We start from the raw sequence: 15,325 nt of genomic DNA on the forward strand, positions 1-15,325 counted from the left end.
TAAGAACCGGATCACGATTTTATACATTTAAAATTTTTTATCTAACATGCGTCGCTCTGTTTGTACACTAGGGTTTTTATTAACTGTATAATAAAGATAAGATAAGATAAGATAAGAACTCCTGGACCTAGACGCAGAAACCAGGGCTGTGTCTCCTCCTCCCCACAATCCACCAAAGGACCCTTCACCTGCCGACACTGCCACTTCTCCTGCAACACAACCTACAAACATGCCACGGAAATCTGGGACACCATCACCACCCTCTCGACGGACTTTGCCTTCCTCACCGATACCTGACTGAACCCCACCTTGAAGCCTGACATCAACACTACCACTCCTGAAGGCTACAAGATGATTCACCGAGACCACACCAACAAACAAGGAGGAAGCATCATCATCATCGTCAAAGAAACCATCAGAAACCATCAGAAGCACCATCACCAATGACAACCCCCACACTCGTCATGGAACACCTCAACTTCCTACTACAAACAGACGCAAAGACCACAATAAGAGGCAGCCCCCAACGACGCCAAGCAACATTCTGCGACACTACCCCAACCTCATTGCCCCCCTAGCAATCAACTCTCACCACTACGTCCTACTTGGTGACCTCAACGTCCACATCAATGACGTCAACAATGCCAACTCCATCACCCTACTAGGGAACCTGAACAACATCGGTCTCGACCAACTGGTCACCGAACCCATGCACCAAGCTGGATATACATTCAACCCCATTTTCACCTCTAGCGACAGAATCAAATTCAGCCACACCACCGAACTCACCTGGTCTAACCACACCATCGTACACTTCACTATCTGTAACGCCAACCACACCATTACCAGGTGTCAGATATCAACCCATCGCAGCTGGAGCAAGGTCACCAAAACTCAGTGGACACTGGGTCTTAACGCTTCCCAACCCAAGTCCTCAACAGACCTCGACCATGATGTGCAGAACTTTACCACCTGGTTCCCTTACAGCGCCAACAGAGCCGCCCCACTGAAATCCACAAAATCCAACAAGACCATCAATCATGCCAGCTGGTGCACACCTCCAATCAGCCGCTCAGAAGACTCTTGACCATACAGTCCTCTGCAGCCTGACTCATCCTGGACGCCCCCAAATAAGCCCACATCACCCCCACCCCCCGCCCCCCACCTGAGAGATCGCTGGCTACCATCCAGAAGAGATGCCAGTTCAAGATCCTCACGCCCGCCTACAAAGCCCTCCACGACCTCGCCTCAACCATCGATTGAACCTCAACCCTTTACTGAACTTCCATCAACCTTCTAGACACACATGCTCCTCTTCACTCACCCTCCCACACACCCCCTCATCTGTCTCAGCTGTGGCCGCTCCTTCTCCTACATCACTGCTAAGACCTGGAACGGCCTTTCCCTCCAGCTCTGTGCAGCCCCCTCGCTGGCATACCTCAGAAAGAGACTCAAGACATGGCTCTTTGACAGTGACACAGAGCCCAGATACCCCTAGTGGTAACAGTGCTGCGCTTTACAAATGCTGTTGGATGAATTAATAACTGGGATAAAAGAGCAGCGCTGAAACTAAAACAGCTTTGAAAGCAAATTGATAGCAAAAACAAAACAGTGAAAAGAAACCAGCAGCAATGGGAACACTGGAAACAAAAGACAACAACAGTGAAAACAAGCTAAGGACAGTGAAAACACCAAAACTAAATTAAAAGAAAAGGGTCAAGAAAATGGAATAACCAGGTAGAATAACAGAGGCTGTACCCAAATACAGCTCAGATAAAATCCGTTCAGAGAACAATCAAAAGGGTTAGTAAAACAATATCCTTACTTTTTGTACCCACCAAAATAGATCATAGGAATGCACAAAACCATTCACCTTGGCAGCAATCAGGCGAGGTCACCAAAACAACATACAATCACTGCAATACCTACCACAGATTAGGTGGCGGAACACAAGAAGTGATGCCTTACTGCAGAACACCCTGCTGGGTTTAAGACTCAAATGGGTTTGGGATGGAAGGTTACAAGAGCGGTTGCACCTCCCTCAAATATTCACACCGCAAGGAATACACACTGACACACACACCTACATGGACCAGGAAAGGTTGTTTGACCTTCCTACCAAAGAAAATCACAACTTGGGGTCAAACGTACCGCCCACGAAACGAAAGCACAGAAAGTCCAAGGAATTGTTGAATGCTACTGTCAACAGAAAGGTGATACATAACCTAATAATGCAACAAAACAGTAGCAAAAAGAAACAGACAAACCAATTGATTCTAAAAAAATGTTTGAAAAAAAACAAGCCAGTTGCAAAAAACACACAAGTGCAAATACAATTTAACAGGAAAACTTTACACTAGCAAAAAAAAAAAACAAGAATGAAAATAAAACAGTAGCAACAAAAACATAGAAGTGACAGTACAAATAAAGCAATGAAAACAAAAGTATGGAAACGCAATGCCCAAAGTGAAAAGAACAATAGTGAAAGAAAGACAAGATCAGGATATATGTAAGCAAAACATCAAAAGTAAAGGTAAGCCAGGAGCCAAAGCAAATAACTACGTGAAAACAAGGCATCCTGCAAGAATAGTAGGACAACTGTGAAAATAGAGCACTGCACGGATATCAAAGGTGCAGAGAAAAGCAAGCAGTAGCAAAGACAACAGGTCTCATCTTTGAAACCTACTACCTTTCCCAATGTTTTTTGCTGCTTTATGGCATCGCTAATGCTGTGCAGCATGGCTTAGGAAAAAAAAGAAAATTGCGCTGCGGACACGTCGTTTGTAAAGGAGGGATATACAACACTGAGGGAAGGCAAGCAACATCAATCAAGGGCAGGGGGAAAGAAGGAAAGCAACCCCACAGGAGGGCTAGCTGGCTAGCAGGCAGGCGGGCAAACAACAATGAGGGAGGGTGGGTAGCAGGTTTAAGTAAACAAGGCAGAACCACTATGAGGGCAAAGGGAGAAGTACAGGGGCGAGGGACAGACAAAAGAGTCACGGGGGAGAGAAACACACAAAAGAGACACCTATAAAATACACGCACTACACTGAGTGCTTCAGATCAAAGAGAAAAATAGTTTTCCAAAAGTCAGATGTGGATGGTTTAAAATTCAGCCAATGAGAGAGATAGTAAAGAGGCTATGCTCCAGGGGAGGGACAAACACAAGATTGACAAGCTTCAACATGGAAAGCCGTCAAATAAGAAGGAAGCAAATGGAAGTGGCAATAACGCCAACCAATAGTAAGCAATGGGTGGGCTATATGTCTAGGTACGCTCTTGTTAAGCTGTGTGTCTGGTAGGTTCAATCTAAAGATGAGCGCATCAAAAACTGAAAAAAACAAAGGTCAGGAAAACAAAACAGTGGCTGTGAAAGAAAAGACAAAAGTGAAATCAAGAGGACAAAACAAGCTTGCAATTGGAACCAATATAGAAAACAGCAACTAAAACTATAAAAAAGGTAGTGAAAACAAAAGAGGCAGGGGAAATTAATCAAATGTAGTGAAAACAAGGCAAGCGTAAAGGGAGTAAAAACTAACAACAGTGAAAAGAAGATGGTACCATTAAGAACAAGTCAGCAGTGAAGACGAGACAGCAATGCACACAATGCAACAACAGAGAAAACAAAACAGCAGTGATAAGTTGGTCAATATAAGATTGTGATAGTTTAGACATGATGGTGACACTAAAGCCAAAATGGAAGTGAAGATAAGACGGTGGCAATGAAGACAAAAGTTAATGATGAGGCAATATTAATAACAAGGTGTACCAGCATTAACAAGATGGCGGTAAGGAAGCCAAGATGGCAGAAGTGCGGATAAGGTGGGGCAGTGAGTGCAATGTAAGGCCAGTGAAGACAGCACTGTCCCACTTAAGAGGAAATGGGTCACTTCAAAAGAAGATATGAGGCAGCTACTGAAAAATGTGGTCACGCTGTAGAGCATAGCGGGTCTGAGTGAAGGCTCACCTGTAGCCTGCCAGGATATTCATCAGGGTGGACTTTCCAGCCCCAGAGGGTCCCATGATGCCAATCAACTCGCGGCTGCAGAACTTTCCAGACAGGCATTTCAGGAGGGCCTTGAAACCTGGAAAAAAGATAGGTGATCTCAGACAGGAAATAAAGAAAGAAGCTCCCAATGAGGGCTTGGGAACTCAGTCTCAAGGACAGGCTTGGAAGAGAGGTTTCAGCGAAAGACAGTATAAGCTTAGGAAATCTGGACACTCAGAGGCATGACCAAAGAAACGAAAGCTTACCTGAAACAAAGCTACAAGACCCCAGGTATAATGGCAAGCGTGTGAAAGAGAGAAAGGACACGCACTTTGAAAAGAGAGGGTGTCTCCCTAAGTTTTGGCATAAGGCCGGACCCATTGTTAATTTGAGCTGTTTTATGAAGTGCATAAGAACCTTGATTGTGGAACAATTCTACGCCACCTGATGTGTGCCCTAGAATAGCGTGGTACTAAGACCACAGCTTCCCATCATCAGTGGCGGCAGTGGTTGATTTAGGATCTGAAACTGACAATAATAGCGTAGATTGTAGCTCCAATCAGAGCTGCAGCGCCTACAGCCTTCTGGCTTGGCAGCCCAGTCTGGGCTGTTCCCATGAGGCACAGGGTCAAGACTGATTTGCCTATGGCTGGGTCTAAACTGGGGTGGCATGGTGAGCAAAAGAACGATGGATTTAACCCAGATCTTTTGACTGGGGTGAATGTTTGATTTGCTCTCCATTCCGTCCATCATCTGTGTGTCTTTTGTAAGCTGGACACGGTCAATTGTTTGAACCAACAGTTGTGAGATGCCTCAAGTGGAAACTATGACATGGGTGCAGTTTCCACACCTGTGGGGTTTAACAGCTGTTCAGAGCAAATAAGCCTCTCTGCTGTTCTAGCCTTCTTTTTACACAAGACTTTAGAAGCCCTGATTGGCCATGATTAGCAGAGATCAGAAGACCTTCAGGGAAATCAGGAGATGTGACAGAGCAGAGCAGTGAGTCCCACATCAGGAGAAGGAATCATAAAGGCCAGTAGGACTGGGCAGTATCCATCCCATGTGAAAAGAAGACTTCTACAAGGACAGTGAGGATAGGCAGGACCATATACATGTAGGGGATCTAGCTTGAGCCCTATGCCAACCTCCCAATGGCACTGCCACTTAGAACGGGCCACAAGGAACTTTGGAGATTTTTTGCTTCGATCTCGGACTGGTTCAACTTTATCTATACTTTTAATTAAGTAACTTCAAAGCAGAGAGCCAAATACATCAATATGCTCAACTGCAGGCTTGCTGAGGGCAACAAAAATAATTGTAATGTTTTAATTATGCTTAATAAAAACCTTTTTAAGTTCGCCCAGGGGCTCACCAGGGGCGGCTCCTCTGCTAGGGTGGAGCAGCATCGCCCCCCTAGGTGTAAAAGGAAAAAGAAAATGATAATAAAGCAACATTAATAACAATACTTATTATAATTTTCTTCTTCTGTAAGGAGAGAGCCAGGTTGGAGCGGCCTGGCTTGTCACAGGGAGAGGGAGGAGGAGTGGTTGCTGCTGCACCATAAGTGCGCATGACGGTTTGGCCAGCTGTCTTGGGCCAGCCCAACAGTCACACTTTGCATGTTCTCTGCCAGCTGTGTTGTACAGCCTGGGTGGAGAACATGCACAGTCTCCCAGTACCCGTCTGAGCGCGGAACAGCGCTCAGACCAATCACAACACTGCTTTCATGGTGACAACATGATCGTGATTGGCTTACGGTAGCTTGACAGCCTGGGTGCTGCCGGGAGCCAGAAGAACAGCGAGGACGGAGAAGAGGTTCTTCAGCTGATTACTAACGATGACAAGGTAAGTCTTCTTTTTTTTCTAAACCCCTCATCCCCGTCACCATTCCCTACAGCCGTCACTGCACATGACAGCGTTTTTGTCATAAACCACTGGTAGTCCACGTTGGGCAGCACATGCAGCATTGTGCTGCACCAGTTGAAGGCAGGGCACCTCACAGGCAGGTGCCCCACCAAAATTACAGCAAACTCTAGGCCAAGGATGGGCTCAGGGTGCCAGCACAAGGTTTTTTCTTTTCCAGTGTATCCACTGCTTGTTCTGGGAAATACTGTCTTTGATTATCCCCAATGGGGTTAATGTTAGTCCATTAGCAGTGTGATGCTCGCATTTGCATTTAAAAGGCTGCCTCTGCCCTCTTACCTACTGACTTTTTTAACCACTGATTGCCTGCAAAACAATAATGGCAGCAAGTTATATGCAAAATGTTATTTCTCAGTTCGCAGATTTACCAAGTGCACAATTACATATGAATTCTCGTCCATTCCTCGCTTTTCGGCCAACAGCGTATTGCATTGTGGGACATGTAGTTTTGCTTTTAACACTTTCGTTATGGGCCCAAGGCTCCAGAAATCGAAAGGATGTGGGGAAAAATGCTCGTACTGGCAGAATGCTTGGACATATATCCACATTTTAGCTATGTTTTAAAATTGTACAAAGCCATCATCTAGTTCACAGCTTTCCAAACTGTGTGGCGCGACACATTACTGTGTCGCGCCCCATATGTAGGTGTGTCGCGGAATGCGATTATCTGACGTCTGCCGGCAATCGGCAGAGTCGAGCTACAGGGGCTCTTAGAAGGGGTGAAACAACAACAAAGCCCTATTAACACGGACAAGGTCTTTAAAGACGTGTGAAGTGCTTGGGTGCGGCTGTGAGCGATCCCGGGATGCCACACACGACGGGGGCGGGGGGGGGGCATGGGGAGGAGGCAGCTCTAAAGGACACAGCTTCAAAGGACAAGGCACTATGGTCAAAAAACGCAAATGCATGCAGGTGCCTCCCTATTTACATCGGTGATTCTATCTGGAGAGAATCACTGATGTAAACTTTATCACATTTGCAACAGTAATGATGGAGCCCTTCATATCGTACGTGAAACTGAAGAAATTGTTAGAGAGTAATGTGCATACATGCAGTACTCATATTGTTGATTTCCTGCAACCGCTGGGCAACAAAAAGTTATTTTTGGGGAGGCAGGCCACTAGTATGACCTATCAGGACAGACATTTCAGGCTGCATTCTTCAAACAGGTAGCATAAGGCTAACTGGCAATTGAGAAATCCAAGACTTGTTTCTTTGACAGTCGAACTGTCCAAGATCCTGCCAAATAGTTCTGGATCTGAAGGGTGTTTTTACTGTAATGTTCACACCCCGACATCCCATGATACTTAGAGATAGCTACTGAAAAATGAAACAGAGGCACGGTGTGCTAGACAGAGGATGCACTGCTGCTTGACAGGGCCGGACTGGGAACCAGAACCGGCCCTGGCAAAGTGCTCGGCCGGCCCCCCTCCCCCCTCCGGGAGGAGAGGGGAGGGGGGAGAGGTGCGACCGTGCTCTGTGACAGGGCCGGTTTTCGGCCGATTTTGTTACAGGGCCGTTTTTGCAGCATAACGGCCCTGTAACAAAAACGGCCCACAGGGGCCCAAAATCGGCCCCCAACCATGCAGCCCACCGGGGGATTGCCCGGTGCCCTCAACGACCAGTCCGGGCCTGCTGCTTGACAAAGGTGCCATACAAATCCAGATGAGGGCTGGATTAAGAGAGCACTCTTCTCACAAAATCCAGATTTGCATGAACAGCACAAGATGAATGGCGGTGAATGAATAGTACTATGCAATAGCTTTTGGGCCTACAAATTAGTGAATAGAGCTGCACCCTTGTCTCTTATGAGCTACTCCAATGATGTACAAGGAAAATCATGGCTGCACTTATTGCTGAATCAAGATCGAACAGTGCCAAAAAAGAGCAGCGAAAAGCTTTCTCCACTGCAGCGACGCTAGGCTTAGCATATTTTACCTGCTATTGTAGTTTATTTTTGACAGGTGCAAATATTTTCTAAGCCTCCTGGATTACCAATGTAAAATCTGGTTACATGGAGATGTTCAGATCTTGAGGCGTCAGTGCTCCATTTTCTCTGGTCATATGCAGGTTGACATCTTTATCTCTTTAATTCAGGCGGCAGTCTGCAAGTATTGGTTGTTGCTTTACCTTGGCACAGGAGTTTGTGCTAACATTCTGTGGACTTTTTCAGTAATAAAAATAACGGATAAATTCCTTCCAAACAAGCCCAGTAGGAGAATTTCAACACGTTTCAACCTCCCACATATTAGTAGACTCTGGCAGCCCTAAAAGGGGAATATATTTCACCTGGAGCATAACCACCATAGGGAATATAGTAATCCGAGTGCTAGGGTGTGTGTGTGGGGTGGGTGTGTGGATGTGGGGTGGGTGTGTTTGTGTGGGGTGGTGTGTCTATGGGGTGGTGTGTCTGTGGGGTGGTTTGTGTGGGGTTGTGTGTGAGGCCCGAACCCACCATAGGTGGTTCGGGCTCGCTCGCTGCGCTTCCTTGCGTTACTGTGTCCCATGAAATTTTTTTCACAAAAGGTGTGTCACCAACATGAAAAGTTTGGAAAGCTGTGATCTAGTTCATTAAAAACACTGCTTGTTTCACATGTAGAGCCAAAACTGAACGCTTTTCACATATTTTGTGAGGGATGACTCTTTCATTCACGTCGTGCATGGAAACAAACATTGGCAATGTGAGTCATTTTGCATTTTGTTAAGTGGAAAGTTTTATACTGAGCTTCACAACACAGCAAAGTTACAACATGGACAGCAGCCATGCAATCGTCCCTAATACAAAGAATTTGTGATGGGCAGGTGGCAGTACCAGAAGGAACATCACATGAGGCTATCTCCAGTACAGGACACATAGAGCGCAGGCGGTGAGGCTGGGACAGTTTTCAAAGTAGGGGTGCTGTCCATTAACATCACCGCAAGAATGGCAGAGGGGTTGAGAAAAATCGAACTGCTACTTAAAGAGAGCCCACCACACATTAATGGAAGAGCGGGGAAGCTCTGGAGGGTATATTAGTGGGTTTTTAATGCATTTTTACAAAGATATGGCTAAATATGGTGCGGTGTGATAGATGGATGGTACATGCTGCATCAACGTGGCTTCTTTGTGTATAAAAATTCCCAGAATCAACTCTTCAACAGGGCACTCAGGACACAGGGACTGGGAGGCAGTGAGAACTTCCAAAATGTAGGGTGTCCTGTGGCAAACGTGGCAACTCAAATTGAAGGAACATTGTGCTATGAGCCCTCAACTCCAAGTAAACAGATTCCAACTCCACCAGTGAATGATTCTCCACAGATGTGCACTGAGCTACATAGTGTCATCCAGAGTTCTGCAACCAAACATGACCCTGGAGGCGCTCATTGGTTTTCTAATTTTTAGAGTTCAGGAAGGATTAATCTTGTGAAACCCTACTTACTTCAAAAATCGGAAGCCATTTAACCACTGCACTGATGTGTACAGAGGCAACTTTTAACCAGCACGTGAGGACCTATTTATGGCAAAGTAATTCAGTCATAGCGAGCCCGCTATGTAAAATTCAGGTGTAAATGTGCTGGTCCTTACCTTCTCTCACTTTAGGTCATTTTGATACAAGGCGCAGAGCTCTGACAGCCCTACATAAGAACACCTATAAATATAATAATTGATTTAAAAAAAAGACAAAATCTAAAATTAACTCTCACATCTCAACCACTGGGGCCACCACCACTACCCTTTGAGTAACCACTTGCTGTCAGGGCTGAAGAGTGGTCGGTTGACCCCATGCAGCCGCCCACTGTACCATTTAACATCAGTTGCATTTGGGGGTTTGAGGTCTTTGCTTACTTGAACTTAAACCAATTGGGTTAAAGTGCAAACTGACCATAGTTTCTAAAAGTAAAGTCTGGGTCTGGACGCCGGCACCCCGGCTGACATGGAGTCATCTGGGGAACCGTGCCTGCCCGGCGCTGACCTCCACCAGGTTTCTCTTCAAAGGTCGACATACTCAGACCGAGCACAGAGCGGGCACTCAAGGCGCTGGTTGTTTTACCCTTGCTGCCAAAACAAAGGTACAGTATTCTGCTCCCTGACCCTTGACCCCAAACAGTTCACATCTACTTCCATCCCTCTCACCAAAAGGTCAGCGCCTGCCCCCTGTCCGTTCACACCTTGTTACCCTTACAACGGCCCCAGTGTTTTGCCCTTTGACCCCGACAGGTATCACGTGCGCGGCACTGGAGCCTCGTGTTTGCCCGTAGTCTCCCAGGGGCCCTGTTTGCTTCCTGTTTGTTGACTGGCTCTTGCCCTAGGAATTCCTCAGTCCATCTCTGTTCCCATCTCTTCAAACCCTAGCTCCCACCCATCCCTTCCCACCCACCCCACTTGCCAGACAGTCTCTTCTCCCTTTCTCAGGGGACGGCGTAGCAGCCTGCAGGGTGGCCAAGTACTGTATGTATGAGTGAGTAACGCAAAATAGGTGGCAAGACAGAGAGTTAATGGGCAGAGCCGAGACAGGGGTCTAGCTTGTCTCTAGAGCCCAAACACGAGCCGAGCCAAAAAAAGAATTGCCATCTCAATTCAGGGTATGCCAGTAAATAGTGTAACAGGTACAGTGGCACCAGGGCCCATCGATATGAAAGCCCTCTGGAAAGTAGCTGTGGCTTCCAAATTGTGGGGGACGCCCAGCTTCCTGGCTTGAACCCCAGCCCATAGCATGCCTGATATTCCACTGAGTGAATGCCCCAATAAAGCATTCTGCAAATCGCAAACAAATTGAACAATGCAAGCTGTGCTGTATATATCATGTAAAAATATATATCACGACTCTTTAAAATGAAAAACATACTTTTAGAATATCTATGTATTTTATTTGAGATCTAATAAAAGAACTAACTATGCGCTTCCTATTATTTTGCCTGTTGCGATAGTCAATCCAATGCTTATAGCTAAATTCAAATCTACGAGTGCCAGAATGTTCAGTGCTGTTTATCGAAAGCTAGGACTGGCTAAAAGTGTTACGGGACGTGTCCACATGTTAACATTATTGTGCGCTGGAATTTACATACTGCAATGACTAAAGTAATAAAACATGTACATCATGCAAAGTTCTATTGAAAGCGCACTTTGGCCGCATAAAACTGCACAAATAATATATGTAAAATGTAATACTATTTTAGATGTATTTCAGACATGTTCATTTTCTGTACCACAACACAGTGGTGTGAGGTTCTAATTCTCAGAGTTGTGAGGCATGCATTTTATGGCTTTAAAAAATCAGTTTGAAGCACCACCTCTACTTCTAGACATACAATTAATTAAAACTGCAAGATTTTTTTTTTAAGTTGCTGTAAAAGCTTTTCTTTTGAGGCTCCATTTCACTGCAAAACATTTTGCTCCATTAATGGCTGGTTTGACTCCAAAGGCCCCCACCCTTGTGTGATCGCAGACAATATGAAAGAGACAGACATTAAATGACACCCAGCAGGGCGAGGAGCATGGGAGGGATGGAGCAGCAGGGGGTCTGCGGGTGCCCTGCAGAGACCCCTCTGAAAGGCACCAAAGTGCTCCTGGACGCCCCCTCTCTCAAGGGAGACCAGTGCTGAGTAAACACAGAAGAGTCACTTTCAAATTCCATTAAACCGGTTTCTCGTGGCCTGCTGGATCGGGATCAGACTAAAATCCTTATCGGTCAAGTGCTTTATTTGGGCAGGTACTGTCCGGTACTGAGTACTGCACTTCTTTCATTTGAAAGGGAGAGTACCAGCACTTCTCAGGGACAAACAGGTACTCTAAGTAGTGAGTACCTGGACTTCTATATTTTCATTTAAAGCATTACTTATCACCCTTTACCTTACACCACTGTCCCTACACCTCCACCCCTGAATGATAACAGTAGTTTATTTACAGTTCTTATAGAGAGAAAACAATTGTATCAAGCACCTTTACGCTAGATAGTTGCTTTTCTTTCTTTCTCTATTTTTTTTCTTTCTCTCGAGGCTTTTGCAGTGCATTCTCTACTGTGTTCAATGTGCTGCTTAACCCTTTCACGCGCACCTATGAAACCAAAGTAGGGCTCCGGGTTGTATGGTATTTCTTTTTTTAGCATTTCCGTCTGTATTTATCCATATTTATTTTTTGCCCACTTTACCTGTATTTATCCATACTTATTTTGTGTTTTCGCAGATAAATGAAGTTGTAAAACTGTACATTTCCATATTTATTTAATTGACGCGCACTCATACTTTGATATCTGTCTGTTTTAGCTATTTCAGCTGCCAAATATTATATAACAAAACATCCACTGGTAAAAATCAGCATTATACCACAAATGTATTATTTAAAGTATTTGCAGTCTGTTTTTTTAATTTCCCTTGCTGTCCATCTGCTTAGCTGTTGGCCTATAATTCATGAAAGGCAGCACAGAGTTTCCTTAACCCGTTGGCTGCTCCCGCGATTTCACGCCAGTGCGGCCGTTTTAAAAAACAGGCGGGGCCGCGTCGGCCATTGGACGACGGCAGCACCAGCGAGGTAGTGCTGCCGTCGGCCAATGGCCGACGGCAGCATGGAAGGGGTTAAAAGAAGCCCAATTTTCTGTATTTATCCACTTTTAAAAATAAATGAAGACAAAAAACACGTTGTTTTCTGTCTGTATTCATCTGTAAAAATCCGTAAAAACTGAACACAAGGAGCCTTACCTATAAGGGACGATCAAGGTATGCAGTTTAAACCTGATGCCGCCTCTTAGGGAGATGGCAGTCCCTTCTTTGCTCCAGGCTGGTGCTTACTTTTCATATACAACAAGGTCTGTTCTGCAGAGAGTCTTGCCCCAGGACCTTTAATCATTCTTAAAATGACTGTTTTAAATACCGTTTTCCCTTAATCTATTTTTAATGTGAGTGATGTGTGAGAGTCTGTTACAGACATTTTGCAGAGAAATGTTGTGTTTATGTTTCATGCAAAATCCATAAAAATATGTTTATTTTAGATCAAAACAAGACCTCACATATGCGAAATGGGAGGGAGTCGAAGAGATTATTAGCAATAATATTAGTGAGCTGCTGCTGTGTTACAATATTGAAAACACACCTCACTATTCCTGAATATTAGATGTAAACACATTTTTGAAATTGGATGCGTTTTCCTGGGCACTGTCAGGGACTTGGCAAAAGATAGCATGAAAGAGCTGAAATTTGATCTTAAATTAAAATAGTTCCGAACAGGGGCCTCCAAAATACGTTTCGCCTAGGGTCCGCAAAATCCTTAAGAGGCCCCTGGTCGAATGGGTGCGTGAAACGTCTAAACATGCTCAACCTTCCTTCTTGAATTCCAGACGTGCCTTGAATGTGTACAACCTAAAGCATGAAGATAACCAGTCAGTAGTCAGAATTATTTACATAACAAACACACACACACACACACATCCGATCAGATGCTTGGTACAAACACACTACACACATGCAGTGGTGCTGGAACTATTTCCAGAGGGCCTTCTCACTAACTCATAAAGTCGAAAAGCCTATTTGAACTTTTGCAATGTTGCAAGTGTAGAAACAACCAAACTCTTCCGGTGGAAATATGTTGTTCCTCTTATCACTTACCACAATTCACACAGCATTTTTTTTTAAATAAGGGTACAGCCGAGTCTTTCGAACTGCATTTCCTCAAAACACGAATGGAACTTTAGAAGGTGGTGAGCTGTGTGACGATGAATCATGGTCGTTTTGGAACAGGGCCGGACTGGGACAGAACAAAATTTCACCCACAGGTTAACAAAAATGTAAAAAAGCAAAGACAACACCCTGCCAACCACACACACTATACAGTACAGTGTATCTTGCTTCCCATTTAAACAAGCACTTCACTGTTCCAAATAGGCAGGGCTTTAAGTGGCTGGGTCTTAACAGGGCTGGCACCAGCGGTTCTTAAAAGCAGGTGCTGAGACAGGTCCTTATCGGGCTCTCCATGTCTGCCCTCACCCTCCGGTTGGAAAATAAAATCTTCACCCCGCAGCAGTGCCACTGTGCAAAGCCTTTGATGTAACTTCACAGAGACTCGTTTTAGTTCCTTCACAGTCTCATCATTTCAGAACTGAAGCATTTTCAATATTATATACAACAAAGCCATAGGTGTTGCTTATTTATTATATGCAACTAACAAACATTGAGAAAAAGCCAATAACCCTAGCTTGTTGTAGGTATAATGTTGCTTGTTGTATTATATATCTGGATGCAATGACAGAAGCAGAAAAATACCAGTGGGGCGGCACACTATGATAAGCACAGATTTTTCGCTTATGTGTTTCTAAGCGATGCCCTAAATTACATCGGCCACGCCCCTTTTAGGGACCCTCCAGTTTTTTTTATCCCACTTAAAGCCCTGCACATTGGGGTGGTAAGGGTATATAATTGCTGCAATACAATACAACATAATATGGTAAGCTGGTATGGCCAACTACTTTATCAGGAGTTATGTCCCTCTCTAAACAGGCTTTCCAGGAGGAGGTGTTGCCTAGGTGGCTAGAGCTGCTGACTTTGCACCTGGGGAAGCAGGTTCGAATCCCAGTCTTGGCTCAACATCTTTCGATTCTGGGGAAATCATTTAATCTCCCGGTGCCTACAAACATAGCGTGACTTTTGGTTCTCTTGTAAAAAATGTCTGGTTCTCATGTAATAGCATACAACAATGTCTCAACAGGTAATATTCACAGGCAGTTATATAAAAACATGCAAAATTGCAGAAAGGAGGAGACAAGGAGACATTAATGGTTGCTTGGGAAATGCAAGGAGCAGTCTATATTTGGAAAAGTTAGAGAACAGTATCAGCACTATTTACATTAAATGTGCGTGTAACCCATTAAATCTTGTGCACATATGTGCTCGTGCGAAAAAGGTGAACTGCGCAAGTTATAAGTGAAACAGCTAAAACGGCGCAAGAAAAGCAGTCATGTAAATAGTTGCAAAACTATAAAGGTTCAAGGCAAATTTGTTACATAAATACACAGTGGTTAACTAGTTAGGGAACCAAAAATGCACCCAAAGTTGTGCCAGGTGGTCCACGCACATTTAATGTCAATAGTGCTGATGCTGTTCTCTAACTTTCCCACAAATAGACTGGTCCTTGCATTTGTCAAACAACCATTAATGTCTCCTTGTCTCCTCTTTTCTGCAATTATTTTGCATGTTTTATATAACTGTCTGTGAATATTACCTGTTGAGACATCATTGTATACTATAAACACAAATCACCCAGATTTCAACTGGGTCTACAGGTACCCTCCTGTGTCATTTACTGGGTCTCATGTAAAGCACTCCAATGCCCCTGGGCCGAGTTGACCCTATATAAAAGTGTAAATGCTGGCAAATAAGCAGAACTAACCACTGGAAAAACCATTCCCAAGCCTTAAGGAATTAAGAATACAAAATCTTCATCACTGC

General features: G+C 44.6%; 1 protein-coding gene across 1 annotated transcript in view; it reads right to left on the bottom strand.

Annotated features, from left to right (window-relative positions):
* ABCG4 (ATP binding cassette subfamily G member 4) overlaps positions 1 to 4,081 on the bottom strand; it is an 83,874-nt gene extending 79,793 nt beyond the window's left edge. The window contains exon 1 of the mRNA XM_086956767.1: positions 3,968 to 4,081. Coding sequence (XP_086812893.1) covers positions 3,968 to 4,023 — 56 coding nt within the window. The 5' untranslated portion in view covers positions 4,024 to 4,081. The remainder of the gene's footprint in view (positions 1 to 3,967) is intronic.
* Between the last annotated feature and the right edge of the window lie 11,244 nt (positions 4,082 to 15,325).

This window comes from Lissotriton vulgaris, chromosome 2_1 (genome assembly GCF_964263255.1).
Source record: "Lissotriton vulgaris chromosome 2_1, aLisVul1.2, whole genome shotgun sequence".
Taxonomy (NCBI): Eukaryota; Metazoa; Chordata; class Amphibia; order Caudata; family Salamandridae; genus Lissotriton; species Lissotriton vulgaris.